This window comes from Rhinichthys klamathensis, unplaced genomic scaffold (genome assembly GCF_029890125.1).
Source record: "Rhinichthys klamathensis goyatoka isolate OS25496 unplaced genomic scaffold, OSU_Roscu_1.1 h1tg000566l_1, whole genome shotgun sequence".
In the NCBI taxonomy this organism is placed as follows: Eukaryota; Metazoa; Chordata; class Actinopteri; order Cypriniformes; family Leuciscidae; genus Rhinichthys; species Rhinichthys klamathensis.
The window spans coordinates 1,357,433-1,372,118 of NW_026607032.1; the positions used below are offsets into that span (position 1 = coordinate 1,357,433).

Sequence of the window (14,686 nt, forward strand, 5' to 3'; positions counted from 1 at the left end):
GAGCATAATGATTTAAAATGGCTCCACGGTGGTGGCCATCTTACCTTCGGTGTGCCTGGAGCCGCATTGATGTCCTTGTGTGATGGGTTCTTGCTGTCGGGGGGAAAAAGACACTGTGAGAGATGGCTAAAACCAATAAAATGCTTCAGATGGCTATAACCTACACCATGTGATCAAAATTGAGGAAACCATATATAAAGTTTGGGAATCAGCCATAAAAAAAACCCACTTTTTGACCACTCTTGTCTCAATGTCTAGGTGCTTTCGGCCCGGCATCTAATCGATGAGACTTGACTTGATACAAAATGGCCATTGAGGAGGACAAGTTCACAGTTGACGTGCTCTGATGTTAATTTCAATGTAATGTGATGTGCGAGAGCAACTTGTTGGAATGATGGCTGATCTATTTTGATCATGTGTCACAGCACTGGCTATATCACCTTTTGACTAAACAGAAACTGCAATCTGTCATTTCGAAAAGATGTAACTTTTGTCCCCTAAGGAACCGGACCACATGTGTCTCCTCCATCAACACTCACTTTAGCTCAGTCACGTTGAGCGCTCCCCTGTTGGCCTCTCTTAGGACCCGAATGGGCCTTCAAAAGGACAGCTGAGACAAAAGAGAACAAAGCCACACAAATCACACTTTTAATCATCTGGAGATGGAAAATGGGGGGGGGGGGGATCGAGAGCAGTTTCAAACCCATCCTCTATGCCACTCAATCCAGGCAGCCCTGGGTCATGCTGTATTTGAAACAATTACTGTCCAAAAGTACGACTGCTAAGCAGATTTGGGTTATAATTTTTTTATTGAAGTAATCATTCTCATGGATGCTTCCATCCAGACCTGATCCCCCCCACCGCAACCCTCCTGCAGTTAGACTAAGGCAGAAGGAAATAAATGATTTTGCGGTTATTTGATTTGTCAGTGAAACGCCTTGGGCACTTAGGACTTTGAAATATGTTGAGGACAATGCACTGGCTTGTAAACATTGTATTAAAGAGGAAGAGAATGGCAGAGAGAGAGAAAAAAGGGTGGGGGGGCGACTCCTTCTCGAGTCTGGCGGGTGGATTGTACATTGAATTTTTGCCTTGTGGACATTGTGGATTGAGGATGACTGATTGGAAGGCAGGAATTATTAAACGGGGCGGCTAAAGCATCCACCGACAATAGGGAAAGACATATCAAATCGGATTCCTTTCTGAAACATTAATATCTGTCCTGCCATCTCTCTTTTCTCTGCTGTCTTTTTTGTCTCTTGCTTTTTTTCACTGTCTGCCTGTTTCCTTGTCTGTCATTCTAGCTGAATCTCATTTAGAGTCCCATAGATTGGTCACTGCTGGGTGTTTATAAAGCAGCGTGATGACGACCTGAGAAACAATGACAGGGTAACATCACCCTTGTCATGTTCGTTTTAAATCATGCATTCACACCCAGAGAGACGGTTGCACTGAAACTGAATTAGCCTAAACTGAAAGTCTGATCCAGTGGACGAACTTGTCACTGGACAAAAGAGACTGAGAAAGAGCAAAAAAGTACATGAATTCTGTTTGTGTTCATTTAGATTTGAAAAAGATTTGCAGTTCCTGCTTTGACAGATGGAGTTACAGTACAGTGTGTGGACTGGCGAAAGAGGCTCAAATGTAATAAATGACAGGTGAAGGCAGGGTTTGGTGTTTTGCCCCGCCTCTACACTCAGGTAATAAGCCTGAAGCCCACCTTTTCTGAAGTCAGCATGATTGATCTGACAGCCAGGGGAGAAAAGAAAGAGAAGGGGACAGAGAGAAAAGATGAGACAGAGGAGAAGAAAGAGACAACACAAATCAGGAACCAGGCCTTGAAAGGGGATAAATTGCCCCATCGGTGGCAGTGCGCTGTTTGCAAGATAATAAACAGACTCCTCGGCATCATAAATCCGCACAGCGTGGCACTGTGAATCTCGGTGACCTCACACATCTCGTCATGTCAAAAAAAACAACACTAAGATACACTTCATACCCCGTAGTGCTCTAAATGCCCCCTCTGCACTCATTGTATGCCCTAGTATCTCAAAACGCTCTTTTCCCGGTAGTGGGACATGCAGGGAAGAACAATGGCAGAAAAACACTCTTTACTACATTAGAGATGCCACACAGGACCTGAACTATAGTACCTGAGGGATATCATGTAATGCTAGGTACTGTATATGGAGCACACACAAGTTAATTTAAGGCTTGTGTGCAGACAATAATGCATAAATCATGATGGATTTTTGCAGTGAAAATACTGGCATTTTAAACGGAACCATCATTTAAGTGTTGTGCAAGTGATCTTCAGGCAAGATTCTGTGTACTCAAATGAAACAAAAGCTGTGTTAATTTGAGATGCTACTCTTTAAGGTAAAGGGTTTAAGACTTTTTGATGCCAAGGATCCAAAAATAGGATGATCCCTTTGCAAAGGACCTGTGTGAGGAATGTGTAAGTGTGATATTAAAAATTAAATCATTACCATTTATTTTGACATTGTACTAAATACAAAAGGAATTATTAAAATATCTTAATTTTTGAATAAACAATAATATTTTAAAATAATTACTAATTAAAAAAATTTATTTCTATAGTCTTTTAACTATAAATATGGGTCCAAAGTAAATAAAAAAAAAAAAACACTTTCTTAGGATACGTATTAATGTCTCCCTATATACTGTATGAATTACTTTATGAATTTCCCAAATTCTCCGTTTAAAATGATTCACTGTGTGCCCCTGACTTCAAAATCCCACAAACGCCACAATCCGGACAAACCGATCTTTCCCATTCCCTTCTTGCAGCCGAATTCAGCTAGACTGAGAAGAGAGAGGGAGGCGAGAGAGAGGGAGCTGGTGAAAATTGAATAAATGCCAGTCGACAGTTGGGGGGTTGTAAGCTGGAGATAAAGATTGCTTTTCGTGTCGTTTGCCACCCGGATCTCCCTCGCTCCGCTGGAGGCAAATTGATTACGTGGAGAGGTTGGGAAAGGGTGGGGGAATATGTAGATTGCTGTGGCCCTCAGAGCAGGCAGACGGGTAAAGGGCATGATGGATTTCCATTTCCATACATGAAGAGCGGAGGACGAGTCAGGAGAAGGGGCACGGCGATACGGCCACAGGGGAGGGAGAGAGAGAGGAGTGCGGCGGCGGGTTCCAATCTCACACACACACACACTCACCCGCATTCACTCAGACATCTGCCTAATGCTACATCTTAAATAGCTTTCCCCATTTTACATGCACTCAAGTCTCATTTGGTGCAGAATGAAACGCTATCATTAAAGGGAGATTTACTACAAATTGCCACAAATTCGCCATGTCACTTCCAATGATCTGTGTGTGCTAGCATGTGTTGAGCGAAGCTCCGCCTGGGAGGAAGTATACAGGGAAGGAAGACGGCAGCAGTTACCCGGAGTCCCACACTGATTGAAAGAGAACCAACAAAGCAATGCTGTGACTGCTCGGTGTACCTCAGGATTGCCTAAATTTTGCCCAATATTGTGGATGCAAATGTTGTAGATTAACAAAAATTGGATCATTTCAACTTTACTGTAGATTTATAGAAAAGATATCAACAACATTTGTAATACTCCTGAACCATGGCAAAATTCCCATGATGAGCAACACCATGATCTAACCAGATACTATGATATAAAGTTTAATTTTTTTGTTTTATTTTATTGTCAAGGTGTACTTTCTTCAACAGAACACAAAAGAAGCTATTTTGAAGAATGTTTTAACTGTTTTGTCCATTTAATGAAAGTCAATGGGGACCAAAACAACTTTGGACACCATTACATTTCAATGTATATGGATAAATACGATTTTTCAAGAATATCTTCTTTTGTGCTGCATGAAAAAAAAAATGCATACAACATTTGGAACAACATGATGGTGAATAAATGATGACAGAAAAGAAATGCAAATGACACTATCCCTACCTGATGATTAGCTGCCTGTGATTTAGATAAATTGAGCAGCAAAGAAAGCAAAGAAAATATTAGAGTATGTTTAGGACAAGGTGTAATAGAATATTATCAAACTAGTGAATATTCTCTATGTTAATTCTGTATTCCTCTAATTTTACTCACCTAAATCTCATTTAGTCCATTTCTCTCCTTCTCTATATCCTAAATCAGTATTTAAGTGATTACACTGCCTATAGCCCAGGAAAATAACTCTCTTGGCTATAAGCAGGGGTTAAAAGGAGTGCAGGAAAGGCTAAATCACGGGCCTGTAATGTCGAGCGGCATCCAACCCTGACAGACCGGGAGCAATGATGCAATTTCCTTAAATAACCACCACCGTCAAACAGGCAGAGGCGACCGAGGCCCAGAGCCATGTCAGTGTCCACAGTCACTACCCGCAGGGGAGGGCGGCCCACTGCCCTTTATTAATTATTAATAAATAACTCCTCACCGCCGTGTGATGGATAACACTCGTGCAGGAAAGACATCCTGCTGAGAATTAATATCTCCCTCTCTCTTTCTCCCTGTGTCCCCGTTTGAAGCCCAGCAGCATAATCTATTAAAAACGAAAAGGGGGATACGATTCGCAGCATGAGGTCTATGACATGCCTGTGACCTATAGATTCAAACGACATTGTTTCTTGTTATGGCTAATGTTCCTTTGAGCTCACAGAGTGAGACTTCCTGTCTGGGTTGGGCGGACGGTGTATGAGAACACAGCGTTTTAACCTGGTCAAGTTGATGTACCAGCAGCAGGGTCCTGGGCCATTGCTTCAGGCTGCCATGGCCTGTGTGAAGGTCTCAGGCAGTGGATGAATGATGGGTACTGTGCTGGATCTCTGTGATCATCTGACCATACTTAACCTGGCCACCTGAAAGGCCTAAGCGCATGTGGGCTGATGGATGACAGGGAGAAAAAGCACCTGTTCTGCTGCTGCATTACACCAGTAGCAGGTGTCCTTACTGCTGATTTTTAGATCAAACTCTTATGTGAGGGAGAGCAGCCAATGTGCTTCATTTGTCTGGGAGACGGTGACAAGAACTGATGGAGCTGTCAGAAGACGACAGGTATAGATGTGAGAGTCTACCTGATGTGCATGTGGGTGAGCCTCTCCATCTCCTGCTCCATGTGCTCCAGGAGTTCTCCTGGACGCAGCAGCACCTGACAGATGGGGCAGATGGGAGCCTGACTGTCATAGAGTGACACCTTCTTCTTACCTGAGAACAGAAAGATAGAGAAAGAGAGGAGAAAATGAGGTTTATTTATCATCATGAAAAAAATTGGGAAATTTGTAGACATTACTAAACATTCAAGATTATTTTGTTCGTCAGAGCCAGTGTTGTTACTGTCAACCAAAACTAAAACTTTTAAATATGTTTTCAGTAACTGAAAAAAATTCTGAAATAAAATAAATATTGTATGAAACACTTAAACAAACCTTGGCAACTAACTGAAATAAGTTGAACTAAAACTAAAATTGAAATAAAAATAAATTCAAGCTAAATAGAAATATACATAAATAATAAAAAATGACAAAAGCAGATAACAAAATTATATATATATATATATATCATACTATAGTACATAATTTCAGGTTTGAGTCCAACTTATATTGTGTACTTATCCTATTCATACTCTCACTCTCTCATTTTTCCTACTCACCATCACATGCAGAATATCCCCAAAATATAATTTAAAAGAAGATTACATTTTTGTGGGAAATCACAAAAGAACACCCAAGAATACAGTAGCATTGGCCCAGTTTATATACTGTATAGTACATTTCAAGATGAGCAGGGGTCAGATGAGTGCTCAAAGTCTTTTTTCCTCTCTCTGGACTGTGTGGATTAAGTGGCTCAGATTTCTGCCGAAGGAGAATCCGTCATACTCGGCCTCCTGTCTCCTGTTCCCTCATTAAACCAGATCCACAGCTCCGCACAGACAGTTACGCCACTGAGCGTGTGACACTTCAGCTGTATCTCGCACACACACACTTCATATACACTTATCAACTCACCAATGGACAAAATTTCATCAGACACTGTATTATAAAGAACCACTATTCTCAGTTATTGTGAAATGCACAGTAAATTAAACAATCAGGCTGCCCAAGTTACTTCAACAAGTACAAATAAATGAAGATTTGGAATCTTTTTATAGTACTGTGTATTGAAAGCAGGCATGTGTACGTGCATTCACATCTGAGCACATGGCCGTGTTTATTATTGTCAAAGTCCATCTGTGTGGGTGGGTGTGTGTATCAAGGCTGCCTGTGAGTGACTAACACATCTGTTGCATGTGAATAATCTAACGTGCTGCTCTGTAAATGAGCGAAAAAACATTTCCTGTTTCACTCTGCTATCTCCTAATCTCTCAGATCTGGAACTAGCCAATCAAAGTGACTATTTTTAGCCGTCTGGGACAATAGATCCTCCCTCAAACAGGATATCCTGGATGAACTCACTGTTACCGACAGACTACAGCTGTAAGCTGCAAACCCGAGGCGCAAATGTATACACAAACAGGAAGTGACGAAATCACTTTTAGGAAATTCACTAGCATTAGCTTTCTTCATATATGCCAGGGCGGTTGCCAGGACATTGCTATGCAGTTGCTAGGGTGTTCTAGGTGGTTGCTGGGACAAATTATTATTAGGACTTTCTGAATGGTTGATAGAGTGTTGTTATATGGTTGCTAGGATGTTCTTGGTGGTTGCTAGGTCAAAAGAGCTTTAGTTATCACTACTAAAAATGGTGTATAGTTAGTGATCACGTCTTGATACTCCATACTGTCACATCTCTTATAACATTTTATTTAATGTGCTTAAAGGGATACTCCACCCAAAAATCATCATTTACTCACCCTCAAGTTGTTCCAAACCTGTATGAGTTTCTTTCTTCTGCTGAACACAAAGGAAGATATTTTGAAGAACGATTGGAACTTTGGCACCATTGACCTCCATATTATTATTTTTTCTACTATGGAAGTCAATGGTGCCAAACAACTGTTTGGTTCCAATTGTTCTTCAAAATATCTTCCTTTGTGTTCAGCAGAAGAAAAAAACTCAGACAGGTTTGTAACAACTTGAGGGTGAGTAAATGATGACAGATTTTTCATTTTTGGGCGGAGTATCCCTTTAACGGACATAAAAAATGCACAATTCGGTTTCCATTGCACACAGGGAAAAAGCAGATCCATTGTGTCCAATTATCAAAGTGTGTAACAAACATCTGATGTTTTCAGGTTGGTTGGAATGTCTGGGAGGCAGCTATTGATCTGTTGCAGTAGGGGTTAGTGAGCATCTTTTCTCGAGATGATGAGGTAACTTGAGGGCAAGTTGCAAACAGATGTACAAACACACACATAGACACACAAAAGTGGGGCTTTAATCCTGGTTCTTCTCTCTACATAAAGCCCTGGGCTCAGTATGAGCCGTCCTTGACTTCAGAGGGCACTGTTGTGTTTGTCTTCACATGATGTGTGTGCCGTTTGAGAGGGTGATGATCGCTAGCAGTCCAGTCGCACACACATACTGACGCAGACAAACATGCCTGTAAACACATGTAAACGCTCTCACACACACATACACACACACGCATACATGCAGCAAAGTCCCTCTGGGGGAACATATCCTCTGCTCACATATTGGCCTGTCAGAACTATTTCCTGCAAGAGCACAGATTCATCAGTGAGGCGCTAGCAGCAGGGTCAGTTAGCATCCCAAAACTCCCCCTCCCACCCCCATACATCTCCCCACCTCCTCCCTCTCCTCTCCCCAGTCACGCGTGCCTACGCATACCCATCCCCTATTCTCCAGCACCACTACTTAACGGCCCCACACTCTGGACACTTTAAGTGACTTTGAAAAATAGGTAATCGATTACAATTCTGTGTGTCTCTGTTTCTCTCACCACCCTTTTCTCACTCGCCCCACTCTCCCCTCCCTCTCTCTGTCTCTGTCCAGCAACATCCTGCACATCTATTTCTCATTTTCTGGCCCTTTATTTGTTTTCCGTGCTCTCCTCTGTCTTATCTCCCCTCACCTCTTTCTTTCTTTCTTTCTTTCTTTCTTTCTTTCTTTCTTTCTTTCTTTCTTTCTTTCTTTCTTTCTTTCTTTCTTTCTTTCTTTCTTTCTTTCTTTCTTTCTTTCTTTCTTTCTTTCTTTCTTTCTTTCTTTCTTTCTTTGGGCGATATACCGGTATGTATAATACAAATTTAAAACCTGCTTTTTTATTAGTATATGTTTATATATATATAAATGGTTTTAAATGTATGTATATATATATAAATATACACATACACAACTGTTCAAAAGTTTTTTATAATTTTTTTAATGATTTTAAATTGTATTACATGTTTTCATTTGTACAATATTATTACATTTTATTATATTTAAAAATAATAATTAAATTCATTTTTAATAGTATTTATTAATTCCCGTGAAATGACAAAGGTGAATTTTCAGCAGCCATTAATCCAGTCTTCATTGTCACATGATCCTTCAGAAAATATTCTAATATAAATTGTACTAATAATATTTCACAATATTACTGTATTTTTGATTAAATAAATTCAGCCTTGATGAGCAAGACAACTTCAAAACATTAAAAAATCGTACTTTTTACCAGTGTGTGTGTGTGTGTGTGTGTGTGTATATATATATATGTATTATACATAGGCCCCTATGTATGATTATACATATACACATATGATTTCTTTCTTATATACTATTTTTTGCCATTTCTTTCTATCTACGGTATACCCATCATCCCCACATCTTCCTTTCTCTCTCTCCTCCTCTCTTCAGCAGCGGTCAGCTTTATTGCCCTGACAAGATAATTTGAGTCGTGCCAAAGCAATCACCGTCTGCAAGAGTAAACAAAGAGAGGTCCAGACCCATTCCTCAGCAGATAAATCTCCAATCCAACTCTTTTACTTACTCTTTCTCTCTCATGTGGCCATTTGCAACATGAAATCAGACAACCTGACATGTGTTTGTGTAGGAATGACATAGTCTGTCTACACAGTCATTATCATAGAGCTTTGTATTCTTAAACTTTTTGTGTTTACACGTTGTTAAGAGTTATAATCTAAAATGTAATATTTAAACGCACGGTAACGTGAATGCTAATGTAAATTATGACTGAATCAATGCACCTTCTGTATTTTCTTGTGTATTTCAATTTGTTTCTTTCCCTATTTTGTCTGTTGACATGTCAGATGATTTACTGACAGAGTGTTACTCTGACTCTGTTATGTGTGCATGATGGGATCTGTTAACAGAGCGTGTGATTGTATGTGTGTGTGTCCCTCTGTCTGTGTGTGAAGAGAAAATGAGTGTGTGCCTCTTGAAACTGGCTCTTTAATTCATCCGTACACAATCAATGGGCTCAGTAATGGAGTCATGATGGTTTGGTCAAGCGCCTGTCGGGACCTTAACCACCTCCCTGTCACTTGTCTCCCTGAAAACACACACTCACAAACAGAGAGCAGGTCATTTGGCAGCTTTGATGTTAATACAAGATGGAGAGGATTCACACAATAGAACACACACTAAATCATCTGTCAGTCAGCATTGTCTGATGAACGCCTATAGAGTAAAAGGGTGAGTGGACATGGGTTTTAAAATACCTGAAGCCATGTCAAAGCTTCACATATATCCATGTGTGTGTGATAGTGTATAGGCCTAATGTTTTTCCTATAGACCGCCCCATTATGTGTGCATGCAGTGTGGTGTTGGTGTCCACATCGTCCCCAGAGAGGATTGACTAATAGAGACAGCCAGTGATTAATCATGTCTCCCCTGTGAGACACACACACACACAAACACACACACACAGTCCTTCAGCCCTGGACACACCCTCACAAACACATTGTTTGTCATACTTCAGGATATTTCTATTACTTTTGCATTATTTGCTGTACTTTGTAAATGTATGCCTTATATATATTTATATCTTATGTCTATAAATATATATATATATATATATATATATATATATATATATATATATATATATATATATATATATATAATACATTAATAGTAAAAATAAAAAAAGGAAATTATATGGATGCATTACAAAAAAAAATATTAATAAAGTAAATTGGTAAAGTTGTAACATATGTTACAACTTTAACAGTCATCCCAATTTACTTAAAACGCAACAGGCACTAGACCACATGTGGTCTCTAAAGCATCCCATTTCTCTTGTCCATTTCTTATTCTTCCTTCCAGCTCTCTCTTTCCCCCTCTTTCTCTCTCTAAGGGAGTGAGTGATGGCTAGCAGAAGACAGAGAGATAAATCCTGAGGCATGGAGGGGGTTTGGCGCATGCTGCTTGTCAGCGCGTTAAAGATGATTAATGTGGGATGCCCCCTGTGCCGGACCCCTGTGTGGAAAAAGGTGGGGACTCCGTTTAATCTGAAGGGCCGGCGAGACCAGCGCGCAGAGAGGGGCAATAACAAGGAAATAGGACTGACAGAACTTTTTAGTGCTGAGATTTCTCACCTAAATGCCATGCTGTGAGAGAGAGAGAGAGAGAAAGAGAGAGATGCCTTTGACAGCTCTGACTGAGTGCTGGCCTGATCTTCTCTAATTTGCCAAGATGGATGGCTCTCTCTCACTATCTCACACCGTCTTCAAATCCCCTCTTTTTCCCTCTTCTAGACATAGCACACCTTTATCACAGTACATTCGCTCACCCGGACCTCCATTCTGATAGCACAGCTAATGAGGGCCAGAGCCAGCGGCCTCTCTCTGCATTAGACATCCCCTAATTATTAAAAGCACTTTCATCACACGTAACCTTTCGCTAACCCCACTGATAGCACAATTACACACTGGACGGCTGAGTTAGCGCATGCTAATATCTTAATAGCGTAAAAATTTGCTGCCTTTAAGGAGGCAGAATCGAGCTAACTTGGCCGCTAGCTGTGTGGTGATGTAGCATTTGCCTCTAGCTGCCTCTGACACTCTTTGTATGTTGTTTTACAAGCCGTTGTGTAAAAAAAAAAAAAAGACAGAAAAAGAGCTCCACAGAAGCCGCCTCAAAAGCACGCTCCCCTGGTAGCTGGCAGCCCGCCATCGGCAGCTCCGGCTGGGGCTGTTAGCTGTCTGTCTATACTCTCATTTAGCCTCACGCAGCATAACTCAAACAGCATGCGCCTATTTATTTAACTGCTTCCAAATGCAGAAATAACCCTCAATGCTTACATATCGGTGTCCATAAAACCTGCCGCGGCAGATACTGTGAAACGTTTAGATAGAAAATTGACATTTAACGTACGTAGGCATCTTTTAAAGATTTATAATGGTATAGTAACACTCCACACATCACTGTTTGGGCAAGTCCCACCTTGACCTTTTAAACATTACTCTCATAATTGTAGTAAATTCACTCGTTCAGTAGGATTAATGGTCTTCGTCTGGTTTGCTAGGAGTCAAGAGTAGGTTTTTGAGTTTAGGTGTGTGTGCCACGTGTGTGAGTGTGTGCTTCAACAAAACAGAGAGCTCTTAACGCACTGGCGAGAGAACAAAGCTGCCACTAATGGGCACAGGCAGAGAGCATGTGCCTTTGGAAACCTCTCTTTGCTTACAGTGTGCCCATGCTGAGCTCAAGATGGAGATGGTAAGGAGTCCCCCCTCCAAACCTGGGAATGCCTAAATTCACTAGCAAACACCAGCTGCATCCTGTAAAGCTGATCACTACACCCACAGGTGCCCAACTGCACCATCCGCACAGCATGGGCACGAAAGTAAATGGATGAATGTACATCTTTTTACATTATTCTTCTTTGATCTAGAGGAATTAATAAAAAAAATTCGACCACATGGTTTGATAAATAAAACAGCTTAGATTAGCTAAGATGGTTCAGCTAGCGATGGTTTTAACCAATCTTACAAAAGTAAAACAAAAGCTATTCTAAGATGTTTTACAGGGTGGTCAAAATAAAAATAAAAACACATCATACTTTAAACCATATTTTGTGTTTTGACTATTCTGTTTGACCAACAAAACAACTTAGACTAAGATGGTTCAGCCAACAATGGTTTAACCAATCATCAGCTAAGCAAGTTCATAATGTGACCAGCTTAGCTGATGATTGGTCAAGACCATTGCTGGTAACCATAATATGCTACATTTTGGGCCCTTTTATATTCACCCAGCATTTTACCAGTAATATACAGCTTGTGCCAATAACTGACCAGTATTGTCAGTCTAAAACCTATTTAAGCTGGTTCAAACTGGTCTAAGCTGTTTTCAGCAAGGCAATAACATTTGAATACAAAAGAGATGAAATATGAGAAATATGGTTTTATGGATTATCACTGGATTTAATGCTTTCACTGATTAAACTAGTTACTCACTTTGACCATGACCATCAGAAGGTCCCTACTACCACCCAAAAAATGTGTCCTCTTCTTTTCTCATTTCATACCAGAGCACGGCATTAAACAGGTTTTCCAAGCATGCATCAAGTGTTTACGCCTGCCTCATTCTCTCTCCTCTTGCCTTTAAGCACGCCAACATCAGTAAACAGTGAAATCTCTCAGCCTCTTACCGAATGTAACCACATTACGCTGTCTGATAACGTCGTCAAATAATGCCTGATAAGAGGAATTTGATTTGATTCAGGGCCTTTTTTCCCTCCCTTTCAAATGCTTCTCTTTTCTTCTCCTTGCCTTAAGGCCCCACAGACACACACACACATCTCTTTATACTCTGCATCTTCGAAAATGACACTGCCTTGTATGTGCAATCAAATAAATCCAGCGAGCCTGTCAGCCTTCATTTTTTCGCCTCCCCTCCTCCCTAAACCAGAGCAAGGTGAGCTGCTACAAGTCATCTCCATAATGGGAAATATGTGCTTTATACGCAAAAGGAGGGGAATTAGACTGATAATGGGACTGGCCCAGACTGCCCATGTGTCTGTGTGTGTGTGTGTGTGCTTTTTTACTTTATTGTAAGTGAGCAGAGGAAACCCTAAGCAGGCTGGACAGTTCCTAGGCTGATTACTCAGGGTTAGGTGAAAAAGAGGGGAGAGGATGAGAGAAGAAGGGAATGAGGCATCGCGCCTCATTCGAGAGGACGTCTGATGAAATGGAACGAGGTCATCCTTGGTTTGGGACCTGACGAGCGTCGGCATTGGCGTCTGTGCTAACCGTGCACGGAGGCCGATCACCGCTGACAGTGATGCATTGTGCTGTTAAACAGCAGCTCCTCATACTACCGATCACACACACACACACACATACTCAGGGTGTCACATTTAAAAAGGCAAATGCAATCAGCACCTGAGAGAGGAGTGGGACGAGGGGAGTGGTTCTGTGTCTGTATCACTCTGTCATTCTCTCTCAGTGGGGAGGAGTGTTTGGTTAAAGATGATGTCGGTTTGATGCGTATAATCAGCATATGTGCAGGGCGTGCAGAGATGTGCTGGCATTGATGTGGAAACGCAAGCCAGTTTTAGGGCCAGATTCATAACTGTGCTCATCAGAGGGGAGGAGACTTGATTATCAGAACACACAAACAACTTTAAGGACTTTTTAAAGGGCATGATGGGAAATTGTTTCGCTAGTCTGTGTATGGCAGGGTTGTGCAAAATACAGAATTGTAGAATTGATATTAGAATTTACAAGTGTGAATTTGAATAAAATTGTAATTAAATTAGTCACGCACCACAGGTACACTATACTGTTCAAAAGATGTTCTTAAAGAAATTCATACCTTTATTTAGCAGGGATGCATTAAATCAAAAGATTTCCATTTTAAAGCTGTTCTTTAACTGTCTATTATCAAAGAATCATAAAAACAATGTCATGGTTTCCACAAAAATATTAATATTAAAAATATTAAAACTTTTATAAAATTGATAATAGTTCAAATGTTTCTTGAGCACCAAATCAACCAATATTTTACAATATTATTATTTTTCACCGTATTTTTTTATCAAATAAATCCAGCCTTGGTAAGCACTTATTTCAAAACATTTTAAAAATCTTACCAACCTCAAACCCTTGAACGGTAATGTACACTGAACGTTTGTCTTGCTTTTCTAGTTAAAAATTAGTTGTAAATGAATTTCAATTCATTTTAATTCTACTTCCTTTCATACAAATTGCAATGTTTGCTGCCTTTATTCAAATTCAGGAATTGATTCAATTCTGAACGCTGCACAATCCTGGTGTATGTGCGGAGAAGATGGTGTGCACAGGTTTAAGAGTGACTGTGGCTTGCTTTGGAGAGCATGTGGGTTTACTTTGAGGCGATAGTGTTGAGAAGGCGTCTTGTGTTTGTGTGTGTGTGTGTTTGGTTTGAGTGTATGGTGTTCAGGATAAGACTTGTGTCAGTGGGTGTGAGCGCTCACAGTAGTGACAGCTGTTTATTCAATCAATCACCTTGTGGATGGCACAGCAGAGTGAAACGGCTGGAGATTGAGTTTTGCCTCACTGGGGAAAATGGAGCAAATTAATAGACCATTACCCAGGCGCTGACCCAGGAAATGAGGGTGACACTGCAGGGTTAGATCTGGCAGCTTGCTTACCTCGCTCACTCACCCTCTCTTTCCATCTCTCTACAGTCCTTACCAAAGGCAAAAGCCTCAGTCCCAGCACCCGCTGCTCCTCCCTAGGGGTAAGGACCATTACGGATCTGGCTTTGTGACTGAGAGGAGGCAGGGAAGGGCACATATCTGCTTAAATATGG

The 14,686-nt window shown here is 40.8% G+C and overlaps 1 protein-coding gene across 7 annotated transcripts in view; it reads right to left on the bottom strand.

Moving 5' to 3' along the window:
* rnf220a (ring finger protein 220a) overlaps positions 1–14,686 on the bottom strand; it is a 135,006-nt gene that overhangs the window by 38,648 nt on the left and 81,672 nt on the right. For all 7 annotated transcript variants that reach the window (XM_056239493.1, XM_056239491.1, XM_056239492.1 and 4 more), the window contains exons 2-3: positions 5,066–5,195; positions 45–93 (exon numbers count right to left, since the gene is read on the bottom strand). In XM_056239493.1, the coding sequence (XP_056095468.1) occupies positions 45–93; positions 5,066–5,195 (179 nt within the window). The remainder of the gene's footprint in view (positions 1–44; positions 94–5,065; positions 5,196–14,686) is intronic.